General features: G+C 34.8%; 1 protein-coding gene across 2 annotated transcripts; it reads right to left on the minus strand.

Moving 5' to 3' along the window:
• Positions 1 to 1,794: 1,794 nt before the first annotated feature.
• On the minus strand, positions 1,795 to 15,947 carry LOC114723041 (NPC intracellular cholesterol transporter 1). Of its 2 annotated transcripts, none has more exons than XM_028909187.1 (39): positions 15,750 to 15,947; positions 14,978 to 15,057; positions 14,606 to 14,705; positions 14,308 to 14,415; positions 14,061 to 14,177; positions 13,662 to 13,812; positions 13,207 to 13,454; positions 12,897 to 13,085; positions 12,682 to 12,758; positions 12,488 to 12,605; positions 11,658 to 11,741; positions 11,031 to 11,126; positions 10,854 to 10,955; positions 10,655 to 10,723; positions 9,906 to 10,001; positions 9,707 to 9,814; positions 9,147 to 9,260; positions 8,910 to 8,993; positions 8,650 to 8,778; positions 8,067 to 8,265; positions 7,820 to 7,963; positions 7,658 to 7,701; positions 7,141 to 7,224; positions 6,965 to 7,033; positions 6,808 to 6,884; positions 6,065 to 6,134; positions 5,665 to 5,814; positions 5,240 to 5,305; positions 4,984 to 5,128; positions 4,793 to 4,857; positions 4,651 to 4,716; positions 4,376 to 4,469; positions 4,172 to 4,208; positions 3,962 to 4,019; positions 3,750 to 3,860; positions 3,451 to 3,518; positions 3,186 to 3,252; positions 3,030 to 3,098; positions 1,795 to 2,351 (listed from the first exon to the last, which is right to left on the minus strand). In XM_028909187.1, the coding sequence occupies exons 1-39, from the start codon at positions 15,792 to 15,794 to the stop codon at positions 2,271 to 2,273; spliced, it is 3,879 nt and encodes a 1,292-aa protein (XP_028765020.1). In that variant the 5' UTR covers positions 15,795 to 15,947; the 3' UTR covers positions 1,795 to 2,270. The 2 variants fall into 2 exon arrangements, with proteins under 2 accessions (XP_028765020.1, XP_028765015.1); XM_028909182.1 differs by having other exon boundaries at positions 12,894 to 13,085.
• Positions 15,948 to 18,268: the final 2,321 nt, after the last annotated feature.

Here is an 18,268-nt window from a genome sequence, read left to right on the forward strand (position 1 = left end):
CTTCTCAAAGTGCTGGTCTCGGCACGAAACACTCATGGGGATTGGAGGCCCTTGAAGGCTTTGGCTGATGCCGACGCTCCGAATAATATTGAATCGTTTGGATTTGTAACAGCAAAGTAATTTATTTTTAATTTGACTTTTAAAAAATTTAGGTAAAAATTAAATTGAATAATGTGATTTATATTTTGATTGGATTTTATAAAAGTTAGACAGGGTAAAAAATCATTTGCATTATGATTGAATAAAAATAAGTTATAAGTAGGATGAGCCTATAAGTAGTTTTTTTTTTTTAAATTTAAGGCAATCGTGCTTCTAAATCTAACTTCTAGCCTATGAGTAGGATGGGCTAAAACCTCAACCAAAGAGGTGTTGACATACTAAACGTTCTTATGGGCTTGAACAAGTAACTTTTAGTCGCCAAACAGGCTCATTATCACATCTGATTCTTAATATAAAATTCAATTAACTAATTTGAGAAAATAAAAAAAGTTAAAATATTACTTAATTATAATATATGTTACATGATATCTCTAAATCATTTATATGTATAATTAGACTATATATTAGTTCATAAGTTGAACGAATTAATTTGAAAAAAAATAATAAATATAATATTTCAAAATAATTTATTTAACTTTTTTAATCTCCTCAAATTAGTCAACTATGTCTTATATAGATGACCGAAAATAGTATTAGTTTTACTTGTTATATTGTTGTTGTGGCTGCTTGAGCTTCAATGGCATCACCAATAGCTGCTGCGTGCATAATTATTAGACTCTAAACAAGACGGCATACTTCACAAATGTTTCCAATCTTTCTGTGATCTTTGTGTGTTTGAAATTGGAATACCACATTTTTAAGAGTAAGGACTCTTTGATTCACCAATGAGTGAGAATTTAATTTAATAACCACAGTGAATGGAATGTAATGGTAGTTAATTTGAATATATTTAGGATAACTTCATATCAATATAATTTTTACATCTAATCAAAGATAAATTAGTATATATTGACCAAAATATCTTTTTTTTGGGGGGTAAAGATTGGCCAAAATAACTTTATTAAATAAGAAAAAAGATTCCAACTGTCACATATTCTTTTTCCTTCTTCGCGCACATTAAAAAAAATAAAGAGAAAATTAATCTTTTGATCCTTATAGTTTTGACATGTTTGTAACTTAATTCTTATACTTTGACTTGATATAATTCGACCCTTGTAGTTTTGACTCGGTTTAACTTGATTTTTAAAGTTTAACTCACTGCAACTCAGTCCCTATAGTTTTCTCCATTTTATATGGTTGCAATTAAATCAAAACTATAGGGACTTAGTTACACCGAATCAAAATATAAGAATTGAGTTATAAATGAGTGAAAATTATAAGGACAAAAGGTTAATTTTCCAAAAATAAAAAAGCTTCATTCAAGTTTGTTGCCGGTGTTGGGGAGGAGTCTAACTGAGGCTAGGCTTTGGATTTTGGGTTGATAACTAGCCTATAAAGGCAAATGATGTCTTCTTTCTGATTCTCTCTCATATGTCGTAAACCTATTGTATACCTTCAAAGTTGAAATCCCCACTTGCCATGTGACAAAATGAGAACGTCACATGAGCTTTTCATAGTTATGACAAAGAATAGGAAGACAGACTTTGCAGGGAATTACACGCAATCTTACTTGAAATCCAACCAAAGTGTAAACAATAATTTAGTATTCAAGGCACAATGGCGGTTGTGGTATCTAGCCTTTGAACGAGGGCAGCTCCCTAACGTAATATTAACATGGGCAAAAGAGAAGCCAAATACAGAAAGGAAAGCCAATGCGTTTGAAATGAACATTTTTCTTTTGAATCAAAGATGCTACAAGACTAGTCACTTGAAAAAAAAAAAAAAAAGATGCTACAAGACCATTTGAATAGGAATGATCCACTAGAATCAAAGCTGGATCGTGTTTTCGGCTTCTGGTTGCCAATGGATCAGGTGCCAAATAATATCATCAACATTGGCGATCATCCTGGTGCGATCGTTAGATATCACGTAGTAGCAAATAGATGCTTTTTGTTCTCTAATCCACAACCCATGAATTCTGATTCTCTCTCATCAATATTATCCAACACTAATGCTAGTGCCACAAAATTTGGTGTTCTTTTCTCTATTTCTTCCTGTACTTCACTGTTTCATTTTTCCCTCAAGTCATTCTATACATTGTGGATGCTTCCTAACTATTTGGTATATTAGTGAGGGCGACCCGATGACGCTTTTGGCTTCATGTCCACAAGTTATGAAGAAGTTGATGACCGATCTTCCCCCTGTTCAATTTGCACGCTTCTTGACGGTGGACCAAAGATGCTCAATACCACCTATTATTCCCAAACAAAACAAAATCAATGGAGAATTGTTTTTAGCTTCAGCTCCAAGAGTTCATAAGTGAAATCAACACGTATACAAGCATGGGAAAGCATTCATAATGTTGTGATGTAGGGGACTACTATTTTTACGTAGAATCTAATGACCAATAGACAAAAGAAAAGAAACCTTTGTGAGGTTAAGGCATTACAAGGGACATTTGAGAGTAGTGAATGAGACTCCTTTCCCAATGAACCCCCACCTCCTTGTCAAAACGTGGGGGTGATGAAAAAGAGCCTAAAGCTTGTAATGACTGGTGTAAACTTGTTCTCGTAGTTCTTCTTTGAAGGAAGTATACAGTTTTTTTATTCAAAAAGAAGTGTACACATCATTTTTAAATTCTCAAGATTTTCTAGAGCAAAAAGAAAAAGAAAAGCAGAACATTTGTCTTCCAGTTTTTATTTCGACGCATGAGGGTTATTGGCGGGTAAATTGCTCCAAGAGGTTGTTACCCACGAGTTAGAAAAATGAACATCACCCAGACCCCATCTGGCACATGTTACTGCAGAAAATCTATAGAGCATCAGAGCTCACCGGCTGGTATTCTGATGCTTTTTGTTCTTTAACTTGGTCCATTTTGACTAACTAAAATATAAAACAAGACAAACAACAAATCAACAAGGATGACTGACCGGCAAGAAAACTAGTCCGTGCAAGAAACCAAGTAGTACTAATGCCAGGTACATTTGAAAATAATATACCTGCAAAACACACAGGCGAATTATAACAAGGGCTCTTACATATACTTCCTACTGACAAAAAACAAAGGATGATTTTATCAAAAATACCACAAAAACTTCAGTCCTTGAGAAACAAAGAACAAGAACTCCAACCAGCTTTGTCAGAGTAATCCCACTGCAATCGCAAAGAAATGAACCGAATTAAGAGAAAATAACGTGCAGATCAGAGTAAAACTGGATAGGCATGGCGATTCTGATGTAGCACATGGATTTCCTTTTTCACTGGACGTGAAATTGGTGCTGAAAACAGCATTTGTTTGCGTTTTGAAGAAAAGTCAGGAAATATGAAAACAGATTCCTGCCAGTATGTCACCTGAAAACTGAAGCTCCCATTGTACCCAGAGCCTCCTTAGCACGTTTTTCTCTGTCTCCACCTGTTACCTGTAAAAGATCGTGCAATAACATCAGAAAACCGTTAAATTTGAGAGGACCTGAGCAACATGTCATTCTCACTTCGATGAAAAGACTATAACAGAAAGATAAGAAAAACAATCGCTCACTATTTGCACCTAAATCAAGAAGGGAATAGGAAGAGATCATGGACTTCAAATTTTAAATTAAAACATGTGGGTAAATCAAATTTGCAAAAATGAATTGCAGAGTGGTACTGACAGCAAAGGTGTGAGTAATATGCACACAAAACTCGACAGCAATGCCCACTGACATGACAAGGTTGACAACTGAGACCGCATTCAACTGGATGTCCAATATTGCCATCACACCCTACGAAGCACAACTTGTAAGTAAATGAACTGCAGACCGAGAGAATTTTCCTCTTAAGAGAAGAGAAGAAGCATAAGACGCTTAAAATTAATGGAACATACCATAAGATCAACAACAATCATCGCCAACACCAACAAAATGATTGCTGAACTCCATAAACTATATTAAAGTTCAAAGCACAGACAAAAATAAGTGAATAAGATGAAGATATCATTAGTTAATAAAAAAATAATCCTCGACAATTTCTTTGACAAATTTAAAAAGTCAAAAGCTACATTTAAAAGCAAGGGCTAAAATAAATTAATATTCACCTGCAAGTGATAACCAAGCATACAACAAATACTGCACCTGTTACATCGATAAAACACACAATCAATATTTTGCAAATTCATTGTATTTCAATTGCAAACAAATACTCTGCGCATGTTTGGCAATATTCATTGTATCTTAATTGGACCCCATCAATGATATCAGAGAATGAGAACATATCTTAGTTTCTTAATGCCAATACTAACCAATAGCTATAGCAAGGTTGATTAGTGCAGTCTTCCATATATCAAGGTATTGCTCAAAAAACATGTAAAACACCGAATATGGGAAGATCTCAATCTGCAGCAGAAAAAGTTGTTAGTCCGGGCAAACTTAAATCAAATACACTTAAATCTACTACTACACCTTTCATTTTTATTGCAGCAATTTCAAGGTATTAATATTCCCATATGCCACGGGATGAGCAAGAATTAAATTCCTTTAATAGGAGGGGGTAAAGTGAACTCCTAAGAACAATTACCTTTAAAGCATCAGAAACTTTTGAACTGAACTCACGAGCAGCTCTTAAGGAATTAACGTAGTCAACCTATAACATTTTTACTGTTAAATCTTTGGCTGGCTTATGCTATGAAATCACAGGCCAAATAAGATAGTATTGCTACCTGTTTACTGAGTGGAGTATGATATGTACGGAATGATGATGCTTGGATAATGCCACCATCATAGTCTAGCAACCAAAAACATTATCAACTTATTGATAACACTGCAAAGCCAAACAAACTAGAACATGCACTGATAGAGATACTATTCATGCCTGCATTTGAAAGAAAAAAACTTGCATAACCCAACAAACCTTTCAAGTCAACACTGCTGCTATAAGCCCCATGACCACCTTTTGCACAGTCAGCAGATGGAAGAGCACTAAGAAACCATGGTAGTTTCTCTTTAAATTGTGCCGTAGAAGGGCGATCATTATGAAGTTCTGAGTGACGAAAACACTGCACGATTCACATAGTTGTGATTAAAAGATCACAAGGGAATCAACAAACCATTCTAGCTCATACTATAAGACCATCAGACTTTTGTCCAATGCAGAACATGCTGATTACCGTAGTGCAATCTTTGCATGCTCCAACTGCCCGACAAGAACCTTCGTCAGGAGTACAGCAAGGAGGCTGGAGACAAAATTAATTTACGCAAGTCAGCTAACAAAAAAATTTCTATCTGCTTCTCCATTTCAGTTGACCTTTACTCTCCATATTTATCTTGACTCTTGTACGTATATCCACCAATAAAGAATATCATGATATTTATTTAAATTGTTACAATAAAATAATCAATTAATCATTCTTCAATACATGAAATATTGAAGAGGAATGGATTGCCAAGTTATAAAGAAAATCCATATTAATACTCCAATAGTGAGACCAAAAGTCTGATCATTTCAGAACCATATAGAAAGACAGTACCCATATTCTGCACCTAAAGATAAGATAAAGTAACTGAGGAAAATTTCTTTCATAACAAAATTGACCTGATCATCAGGAGGGCAATAACTCCCATTTGTAAACTTCCTGCAGCATCCAAATGCTTCCGGAGATATCCACACAAGAAAATCATCAAGCCATGAAGCGGCTGGCTTGGCAATATAACTTGATTCTGGTATTAGGGACGCCCTTGCAATCTATGAGGTGAATACAAAATGCTACCAATGAGTATTCAAGATCCCAAAAGAAGAAAAGAGAAGGGAGGATAAAAACAACCCAAAGAATCAATCAATACAAACAGGCATTTGGATAGCTAGGCTCGCAGGTTCAATTTAAGCAGAACTGACATAAGAAGTAAAATATTTGTTTAATTGTTAAGAGCTAATTCATAAAGTCGAATGCTGAACCACAATAAATCAATCAGCGCCAGATAAACTAATGGTATACCTCATTCAAAAGAGAGTCTGAATCGCACTGACTAATGGAGCACAACTGATTCGTATGCCTTGATTCTGAGCTGTGAGTAAAAAGAGTGAATCATCTTTAACATCAGATATATAAGAAAAGGGTTGCAACTGTAAGATTTCCTTTCAGAAACATGCGCACAACATATTTTAAGAAATTAAGACGCACAAAAATTAGCAGATCAATGCATAGAACACAATAAACAATCCAAATAGGTCTACAAACAATGATAAAGTGAAACAACTCTGGATCCATCCAACTTCACAACCAAGGAGGACGTGATTGAGAATGGAAGACCTATGCCAGGTGTAGGAAACTAAAAACTATTATGATTCCTGCTGAAGTCCTTTGGGCTGAATTTCCTCTATTGTTCAAATGAGAAGAGGGATATAGAGTGGAACCCACATGAGACCCACATGATAAGTAGGACCCAACTCTTTTTATGTCTAATATGGGGAAAATTTTCTATTTTCAGAGTCATGTGGACTAACTTTTGTGGAATCAAACTGCAATGATGGCCAGTATCTTTAGGTGATGGCAAACTGTACCGTGACTAAATAGGGAAGTTCAGTAAATAATATATCAGTTTAAGATATCTACCCATGCTTGTACGTCTAACTGACGTACAGATAAAATAGATACGTACATACTTTACAATATAAATAGATAAATATACATACTTTACAACACAGGTGGGACCACAAAAAAGCTTGATTCAGAAATACCTGTAATTATAGTTCTTTACAACAAAATACAAAGGTGGTCCAATTCTGAGATATTCTGAAACATTATTGAAATATCCCTGCAGGAGAAGAATATAGATCTTCACCACTTGAATATGAAATAGAGGGCATGAGGCATGAGGCAGTGACAATATTAAACCTGAAGATAAGAGTCTCGGGGTAGAACAATCTTCTGCTCCAAACCAGGTTGAATTCTGGTGCATAATGCCTACGTGGTTTGGACCATGACAAGTTAGAAAATAATAACTATGAACACGAACAAGAAAAATTTAATTGATCTTAGATAAGACAATAGAAACAAAACCAGAAACTTACAATGCTAGCCAATGCAAATGCCAAAAAAATAGCAATGACTACTATTTTTACTCCCCAAATACTCAGAATGGGAGCATGGACCTCCTGAAAAGCCAAAAACAAAAAATAGAGCTAAGAAATGTGAAAAAACCTCAGGAGGCCAGTAAAAGTAGGGAAAGTTCCAAAAAAAAAAATCACATAGTGAACTAGTAGTTGGATGTGAGATAATTACAATGAGAAACATGCAAAAGTGACCACACAAACTTAAACGGTAAAGCCTTTTGATAAGCAAACTTCCAAAAAATTAGAATTAGAATCCTATCAACAGCAAGATCTAGCATCCCAATTACAAATCTTTCTTTTCACAACATAACAAATTACAGTATTCTAGGTTGAATACTTCAGGCATGGTGCTTGACAAAATTGTGATTCAGCAGTTTAGCGTTTTGGTTATGTTCCTTTGAAGTGCAAGTAAAACATAATAACAGTTCTCTCTCACACACATATAGAGGATAATGGTTTAGCAAATGCCAATTACCTTCATATATCGAGCCAATATGCCAGGTTTTCTTTGTTCAATGCCTAAAGTTACAAATTAACATATGTCAACAAAAATAGCTTGAAATAAAATGAAAAAGATGTGACCACAAAATATAGATGTGTCGCTAGGAGCCCTAAATTTTAAAATCTTAGTAACAACCTTTATCAGTATCAGCATGCAATGAAGATACTTTAATGCATGGGAAACAATCAACTCTCCTATCCTCAGCTCGTAAAAAGTCAAGAACTATCAGAGCAACAAAGGCAGTAACTTGTAGAAGGAAGTCCAAAAGAACAGCCAATGCTGCGAAAAAGAAAACAAGGGAAAGTTCAAAATCAGCATCAACGTAAAAGGAGTGGCTGAGACCACCACAAAATTTTGATAGTACACAGAACGAAGAGTTTACCAGCAAACATGGAGAATACCCGGCATGCAGGCATGGGAATAAAAGTTCCAACTGCAAATGCTAAAACCTCAGATAGACTAGCTAATGTTATGGATGGTCCAACTTCCACAAGGGCATTGCTTATTCGTCCTTCTAAAGGCAACTCCAGTTGTTGCCTTTTCACAGCATGAACTAGTATGCACATATTATCCACCCCAACCTAATAAAAAAGATAAATATTGAAAAGCCAAAGAATGGTAAGCATAATTAATAATCCATAGGTAGATTACTTATATTTGTCTTCATTAGAAGCAGTGGACTACTTATACTACATTATTTTGTCATTAAATTAAGAAAAATATACCAGCAAGGGAACAAAAGCGAGGGGACAGGTTCTTATTAATCAAGTCTGTCTCACCTTCTCAGTCAGTTTCCCTAATTACCATAAAAAAGTTCATCCTAAAACTCTTCCTGCCTAGATGCTCTTGCTTCAATGTTGTTTACCAAGTTCTAGCGAGTCAGAATTAATTTATCATTTTACTCAAAAGAAAATTAATTTATCATTAGTACCAGCATCTGATAGCTACAGAAGCAGAACACTTACAGCGAGAACAAGAAAGGGGATAACTTCCATGATGATCAGTGTCGATTTTACACCAATGGCACTAAAAAATCCAACTGATCCAAGGACAGACAGCATAACAACCATTACTCCTGAAAGACCAAGCAATACCTGCAATCCATAACTAATACAATTATTCATGAATTACAGAAAAGATATTTTGATACAGCGAACTCATCAAGATCAGATATTAGAGAAGGGGTAAAAAAGGAAGAGGGTTCACACTAAGGTTGGGGCAGCACCTTAGATGAAATGTAGAAGGAAGAAGAACGTGGTGTATCCCCCAAAGTAAGAGATATATACGCAAACATCACAATATAGCTTATCTGCAAAAAAATGAGGGACAAGGTTTACATTTACTAACATAAAAGTACTACAAGTCTCAAAATAATCATAAAAAACTCGAAGATTTTCTCATTAAGGATATGGGGTAAACAAGTATTAACCATTCACAAAAAACAAGATTCGGGAGACTTTACCAGTATAGTTATGGCATCAGCAGTGCTTTCTCTTTTTAATTCTGCCTCAATGGAGCTTTCAGATGAAAAAGCAATTGTCAGGTTTTTAGATTGAACCATTGGCAGCAGCTCATCCTATCAAAAACAAAACATGAAGTAATGAAATAAGGGAGAAAAATAGGCCACCAGGAACTAAGCAATTAACCACAGCAACTCAATTAAAGAAAGCCGCATAACAAGCAAAAATAAATCACATCAAGAAAAAAAATGCAAAAAATACTTCTAAAACATCTTATGCTTATTAGTATTAGAAAGTTATGCAAATCCCAAGCACCCCAGATTTCATTGGGAGATGCAAATTAGTTATTGTCAGATAGCTCTAGTCTAGACCCATTTCATGCTTTAGATTTAAGTTGGCCACTATAGCTAGAAATCAGGACCTGAGTAGCTCCAAAAGACAAGTGAAAAAGGAGCACAAAACTTATGCACAAGCCAAATCAGAAGTAACAACCAGATAGGTGTCAGAATAGCTATAACCTAACTGATTACTCAGCAAGATCGAGCAAGTATAAAGTGCAAACCTTGACCAACTGTATAAAGGCCTTCTCCCAAGCGACTGCCTTTGCAGTTGCATTCCCTTCTTCATTAATAGCATTATTCACCGGATAAGTTATAACAAAAGCAGATGCCTATCTTGAATAAAACATAACATAGTTAATTCATGCTCTGTAAAATTTAGTTGCATTCACATTTCATAAACTAGGAAAGTAGAGAAAGCACCTCAGAATAATTGTTCCCAGAGAAGCCTCCTAATACAGTGCTTGGATCAAGAGGACCTTTAAATGCACTCATACACTGGTCTGCTGAGGAATAATGCTGAAGAATACAATTTTACAAAATCAGCCACTCTGGTAAAATCTTTTTGGTAACAAGGTAATTTTAATTATTAACATAAATGTAGCTATGCATATGAGAGATGCTGCTTTCAGATGTGTGTGTCTCCGGATAATGGGAAACAGAAAATGAGGCATAAAGATTTCCACGACATACTTAAAAAAAAAAAAAAGCAAATTAAAAATCTTTTTAAGAGAGATTGGATGCAATGTGATGTTAATTATAACTATAAGAAATACTCCAGAACCTGCATCTCTCCTCCAACTCCTGCAGGCTATAGATATCAACCCCATATAGCTCTGAGGAAGCTTTTAATAAAAATAGTATCCTTGACAATGCGCCATTACTAGTGAACCAGAAATTCAAGGTTTCAAGAGAAAAGTTTTGCTGTGTATTATATTAGCTGTAATAAATGCATTTATTAAGGTTCTCTAAGTAGTAGGAAAGGTTCCAACTTTCCATTCTTCAAACCATGAAGAGCATAAGCACACAGAAAGTGAGTTCATTTATCATGAAACAAAATTGCACTGCCGGGCAGAAATATTTTGGAAACTGTTCAGCATGTTAACTTGAAAAATGCTAAAAAAATATCAATGCCTATAATCAACTTTAAGATAGAATTTGGCAATTGTTACCTCAAAGCAGTAGTACAGATGTTCAACTCCCCCATACTTATCAAAATTTCCTGGGTCCATTTTGAAGTACTGCAAGCAGCAGGAAAATTGAAAAGAAATGGTATAACGTTCTGATCAGAAGTTACTAATACCATGTGCATTTGCTACAATAATAATCACAAAAGCCCGGAGTTTTCTGGCAGTAAACTAATGAATGTACCTGCAAGACACTTTGAGTAGCACAATTCTGGTCCAGTGGCTTCATGCAGATGTCTTGCAGGGCCACTGTCATGCCAGAATAATTGGCATGGACAGCATCAACCTGAGAGCAACATTTTCAATCCAATATGACAATCAAGGTTATGTTTTCACTAGTATTATTAAGCAGAATGCATACCTTTTTTTGTATTTCAAAAAGGAACTTAATGTTGTCCTCTGAGACAATGCTTGATGATGTACCATTCTCTTGATCTGGAACTGTTGCCAGAATGAGCTGAAAAAGGTGTAGGCCATTGTCATTCATTAAATCCACAAAGAATAATTAATCATATATTATATGATTATATCTTTATAAATCTTGTAAGATGCAGACTAGAAGTGAGGAAGGCCGTACAATATCAGCTCCAGGCTGAAAGGAAAATGACAAATTCTTCGAGGAGTACATCTGTAAGACTAAATATCTTTATGCCACTTTGAAAAGGAAGGTATCCTGGGTCAAATTCTTTTTCGAAGAAAGTAATTTTATGCCATCAATTTTGTCATTAGATGCATTTTATCTAAAACGTATGTCTCTTACACAGGAGGAGGGAAAAATTAGCTGAATAATAATAATACAAGGGAAGGACTAACCAAATAATAGAGTATGAAAAACATTCATAACACAATCAGATGTTGAGTGTTGCACTGCTCAATAATCTAGCCATTGAACTACTTAATATATCATGTGTTGAACACAAGCATGCTAATTCACTAGATAAGCTGATCTATCAAAAAGGGGAAAAAAGAAATGGCCCATAGTAAGAACCTGTTCAATTCTGTAAAATGGAGCAAGATGGCTGTCAAAAAACTGTTTCTCTTGTGCAGCTTTACTCCCAGGTCCTACCCACAGCTGAAAAATGGACAAAGTTAAATGAAAAACTCCAAATCAATATAACATATCATATCAAAATGAGACAAGTAATGGGTAACAACTTTGTCATTCTCATACTTTTGTCAATAATAATCTATAAAACCTCAATAATTTTACCATTCTCGTGTAAATAATTTTCATTCCATTTGATTTCAAAATTTCCAATGGTTCTTTTTTAGTAAAAGAAGTAAATGCAGCATTGCCTCTCCATACAATAATTAGATTTTTTATAACCAAAAATATTTCCCTGTTCTAACATGTAGATTCTTGTGTCAACAGCCTTTTTAACCACGAATCCATTCATAAAGAACGATTAGGCATCCTAAACAAAAGTGGACATCAAATTTAAAATATGTGGCAAAAATCATCCACGCTATCACACAAAAGAAACCATATCTAAAGAGTCTCCAGAAACCAAAAACAACAATAAATCAAAAACAGAAAGGAAATCATCAGAGTGAAACAGATTAGGTAAAAAAAAAAAAAATAGTTAGTTAAAAATTACAAAGAACAGGAAAATTTTTTGAACTGAATATATAGAATGATAACTATGAGGCAAAGACATTTCAAAAAAGAGTTTTGTTGTGTCTAACATGAGTTGGACACACACTCCCGACATGTATGTCAGACATGCAGTGATTAAAACTTGAATTGAATATCAGAAAGAACGTTCGTAACTTATATGCAATTAAGCAGAGAACTTAAAAGCTTTACGTCATACATACTTTTTCAGGTCGTGTCTCAACCTTGAACCGGATTAGACCTAGACAAAGTAGAAAAACTATAGCCAGTGATGAAGACAAAACCATAATTGGATTTCTAGCAACGTATGATCCATATTTCCTGATCACATTTGTAAAAACAAGGTCAGAAATGTTCAATATAAGCTGATAAGCACATTGATAGTATAGGCAATGACCTGAAAAAATTTGACATGTAACCTTGCACAGCTGAGAGTTGGACACCATGTCTGATTTGTGAAGCATTTTCAAGCATCTTGTAATCATCAATATCAATCAACAAGTTTCAATGATTGGAAAATCATGCAAGAAAAAGGGAGTCAAAATGAAAATTAGGAAGATAGTTCTCAAAGATGCCTCACTGTATAAATATCATTTTAACTGGTACAACTACCTGCATTGGAAGGTTTTCGTCCTTCTCCATATCAAGAGAATGCAGCATACTGCCACTAACAACATTAGAAGCAGATTTTGTAGCAGGAGATGGCTTCCTTTCTCTTATCCGATAATATAATCCCCAACCCAAGAACACAGAAACCAGGATGATGTATAAAATTGCTAAAATCAAGTCAACACACTTCACCTACAGGTGTCAAAAGGAGGACCATGTTAGTGAAGAACAACAGATAGACTTAAATCTGTATTTTTCTTCCATAGAAAGCGGAAAACAAATGCATGCAGAAAAATTCAAAATGCTCTCTCACTGTTATTGATCCAATTCTTATGGAGCATGAATCCGTCTTCTGGACGGTAGGAGGAGCTATGTTGGAGCATGCTGAAGATGAGGGACAATCACCACAAGAACAGCCAAGAGAAATATCACCACATGAATAAGTTGATACATTCATAAGTCTCATGCCAGATGATGCAGTAGCATTTGACTGAAATGTAATTGCATACGGTGAACCCGGAACACCAAGAGGTGCCTTTCTACCAATAAATGCAAACCACTCTGTCAAAAGCAATTTCAGTATAAGCATTACAGGTTACAGCAAAGTGACTAATTTTATCCAAGCAATCCCTAAAAGGATGAAAATACCGTCACCATAATCATTGTCACAAAGATTATCACAAAACTAATGTTTTATCTCTATGTTTCAAGATTATAAGAATGGGGAAAAACTGAACACTGTTCGGTTAGAACTTCAATAGTACTTGCCTTTAAAATTTTTGGCACCAGCCCCAATATATTGTATAGCACGAGAATTCATAGTACCAAATTTCACTTCTTTGCAGGATTCATACAACCCCTCCCCAAAAGCATCAGTTATATAATAATCAATCCCATCCACTGTCAAATTATCACCAGCCTGAAAATTGTAAGAGTGGGGTCAGAGTAATAATTGCATTCTAAAATAATTTCAGTAGTGTGCCGCCATCTTTGATACCACCTCCGGTCCTCAACATTAGGGCCAATAGGAGATTAAATTTGATTCTAAATATAAGACTCCAATACATTTTGTTACCCTTGTTTATCCAAACTAACCCCATTGGGATCAATACATAGGTTGCAATTATATAAAAAGGTAGCAGAAATAAAGGAAATGCATGGTCTTACCTTGGAAACTGAAGTCACGTTGATAAATAGACTCTGATTTGGAGAACAAGTAAGCTCACAGAATAAATTCAAAAAGTTTCTTAAGCACGATGGACAGCCTACAAGAAAAGGAATTGCCTGCCAGAGAGTACAGTATATCCAGCATATGTGAAAGATTTTAGCATGGCTGCTAATTATGAAATAATAACAATGAAACCTTGGATACAATCTGCATCAATAATAATAAAAGCTTGATCACAGGATTTACCTGTTGGACTTGAGTCCGTAAAGTGTCAAACTGATGTTCTGTACAACAAACATTCCCAGTAATTGTTGGACACAAACTTTGGATCTTGGAGGAAAGCAGATCACCTGGCTGAGAAGTATAAAATTCAAAATATCAAGATAAGTTTGAAATTTTTTTGAGCTGTGACAACGGATGCATCTATTATGATAATGAGAACAGTAATAAAGGTTAAAAATCATACATTATGTGGTGGGACAGAAATTAGAAACAAAGAACAAGGTTATTAGTTCCGGAGGATGATCGATTCCGTTAGATATACCTTCACAGCCGGGGAACCAAATGGACAGTTCAATACTTTTCCATCACTACGTTGTCCACATATGTCATACATAGCACAATATTCCTCTGAATGCCTTTCCCTGTATGAAAAGATAAAAATCTAAATCTCTGTTTTACAGATAACGAACAACGTTAAGATATCCAACTTCTTCCTGCATGCAGTGCAAACACAGACAAAGAATCTTCTAATCACTCGGTTGTTTGATTTACCGCAATATGATGGGCCTAAAATGTGAATTTACAGATTTCTGACATATTAATCTTAAAAGCCAGCACAGACGGAGGAATATGTTGCAAAACACGAAATACTCATGCTAAATATTTTCCGCTCAAGCATAAAAATGAGCCTTACCCAAGTCTGGTTTCATTGGAAGTCAGTAGAAGCCTAGCAGACACACTTTCAGCTTCAGCGACAGATAAAATTAAAAAAACCTGCATGTAAGTGAAAAATAGTTAGCAGTCGAACCAGAGGCGGACGGAAGGTTATGTTCCCTCGCATTCAAGAACTTGAATTCAGCAAGCCAACAGTGGGACATAGACGTAGCCTGAGCCAGCTGAAACGGACCAGGTTACTTCCGTAAATAGGTCTCCCCCTCACCATCTGCACTCTCCACTTAGAAATTAAAGCGCCGTACATTTCTAACAGGGCGATGCCAGTGATACATCTCTTACACCTAAAAACAAGAATCGGGTATATATGGCCTGCCACTGATCTATGAGACAACTTTTTAATCAGCTAGTAGTTTCCAATATCGGGATAAAATCAATAAATCACTTTCCAAAATGTTGAAGCTTGAAGTCGGAGGCAGAGTGGTTTCTCAAACATGCTCCGGTTTCACTCTTGGGAAATCAAAATATCTGGGATTGTTTCCGCGCCTCGCAGGGAGACAATCTCTCCCCCCCCCCCAACCGAAAACGAATAAAAAGTCACAGTTTTTCTGAGAAATAATATAAGTAATGACAGCAATTTGGAGTTTGGGTCCATTTTCTGGGTAAAGAAGCAAAAAGGAAAGAATTGAACATCAAGCGTTTCAGAGGAGAGCATAAAGAATGAATGGTGTAGTATATGGAAAGAATGAGGAGAAGAAAAGTAGAGAAGAGAGAGAGAGAGATAGAGTCATTGCCTGGAAGAGAAAAATGAAAGTAAGAAAGCGTAGGCGAAGATCCATTGTAGTAGAGCTCGAGAGCGATTCTCAGCGTCGCTGCGAGCGGATGAACACCAAAATCTAAGTGCTTTGTTGGTTTCTTATCCGAGTGAGTGTGCGCCAGAGCAGAGACACCAGGAAACCGTTTGCGGTTGTGTGAAACAGATAGTGCAAGGAGACATACACTCCCACTCGGATTAACTGCTACTACTGCTATACAATAAAAAATGTATACCCCTCTCTTCCTACAGGAGTCAAACCCCGCATCTTCTCTTTAACTACTTACTACATAGTAAGTTCTGGCCAAACAAGTTAGGAGCCCTGTCTGTGGTCGGAACTCGGATGTTTATTAAAAAAACCAATAGAACTATAAAATTTTATTAATCACACTACAATTTTATAACAAAAGAATCAGGGCGAGAAAAATTAGTGATTTAAGAATTTGATTTGGAATTATTTTTCTTTTCGGCAAAAAGTGAATTTGAACTTTTCCATATTTTGAATTGCTTTAACATGTTTAATCGTTTTAGGGAAAGGAAGGTGGTGGAGTAATTTAGGTCACGGGCGACAAGCACAATTATTGGGTTGACCACCATAGCAGAGTTCACATTCTATTTTGACAAGGTGGGATGGGACGATGTGATTCCGCGGCATCCGTGAAAAGGAGGGAGCGGAGGGGGAAAATGGAAGGGACTGGACCGAGCCGCGGCAAACACAGGCATGAGGATGGACACCCACGTTTTCACGCGCGAATCTTAAAAACTGATTATTAACGGTTAGTTTAATAATAAAATTTCTAACCTTTAATATAAGATTTAATTAATTAATTAATTTAAAAAAATTAATTAAGTTAGTTATTTGTAATAAATATATATTGTCTTTTTTAGAATATCTTTACTAATTAAGCGTATTACTTAAAATTATTATTTGATGAAACTTTTAAAATGTACAAAATATAAGAATTACTTTAGAAAAAATGGATAACTATGAAAAATAAAGTAAATTGGAATATTATATTTAGAATCAAGTTAAAAATTAAATAAATTCTTATAATAAGAATTAAAGGTAGTTTAAGATAAAAGCAGGCTGAATTCTTCCTATATGTTTGGTTTTTAGTTGTTCCGGCTTGTTTTTTTGTTTGTTGATTGACATGATGTCAACACACTATATTATACTCCATCATCCTTAATGTGAAAATTACTTCATTTATTTGAACAAAGGAAGAAATTTTAATAAATTATTAATCCTAACAGATGTGATATAATGTTCATATATATCATTTCTCTTATTTTAAATATCAAACCTAATCGATAGATGTGACTTAAATTTAAATATCTTCTTGCCAACCTATACACATGATGTTGATTCAACCAGTTTCTTTAATTTAATACTCATTCCAGTTTTATTTATAAATTTCAAATTTTAAAAGAGGTGCGTCCATTTTATAAAATTCACTTAAATTTGTCTTAATATTTAATATATATTTATTTTATTCTTGATTTTTTAATCGGACTTAATTATGTATTCTCTTTCACTTGACATACTTTCTTTTGTCATATTTTCTCACGTATTTTCTTTTTATCTCTTTTTTTATTTATTATAAAGGTATATTTGAAAACAAAAATATATTTTTGTTATTTATTGTTTCTAATTGATTTTAATTATTTATTTAAAATTTATAATAATAACAAAAATGAGTATATTCTCATATTAGTCTCCCAATAAATAATTCTTTATGTCGCATATTTAATATCCACATTAAAATAAGGAGCAGTTTTTTAACATAAATTTACCCCGCATGAGCCTTTTCTTGGATAAATATGATCACGTAGGTGGGAAAAAAAAATCATCATCCTTGTCTCATAATGGGAAACAATGAGTACTTTTCTAATCCTTAATATAAGATTTAATTGTTGAGTTGATCTTGATTTTAAATATGAGACCTATTTGTCATATTTATTAATTTTTTTCTAAATTATTCATATGGATACTTTCTCAACCATAATCAAGTAGGACATGAAGGGAGGATATTAAAAAAGATGATTATGGTATTTTACAAAAAAACATGTCATATTTTTTATAATTAACTAATTTATCTAACCTTTTTAATCTAATTAAATTAATTAAATAAGTCTTATATTAAAGACCAGAGGAGTAATCCAAAAGTTTTTTTTAAAAAAAAAAAAAGATTTTACTCCGCTCCAAACGGCTGGCTGTCGCACAGCGCACACGACCCTACTTTTTGGGAATTCCAGCCTCTCCCTCCCTCCCTCCCTCTCCGTGGGTGTGCGCGCCTCCGTGGTGGGAACTAGGAAGATCAATCGGTTATTATTTATTGACCGTGTCCACCCTCGGTCTTCTCTACCGGAATTCGAGCCGGTAAATGGCAGAGGGGACCCATAATTAAGTTTGTGCATGTATGCGATGTACTTGAATGAGGAATGACTAATGAGGCTCGGGAGGTATTTCTTCTAAATTTAAATATAAAAATTAGCTAA

The sequence above is a fragment of the Neltuma alba genome, unplaced genomic scaffold, assembly GCF_004799145.2.
Source record: "Neltuma alba isolate B1F8T4 unplaced genomic scaffold, ASM479914v2 tig00002374_pilon, whole genome shotgun sequence".
NCBI classification, from domain to species: Eukaryota; Viridiplantae; Streptophyta; class Magnoliopsida; order Fabales; family Fabaceae; genus Neltuma; species Neltuma alba.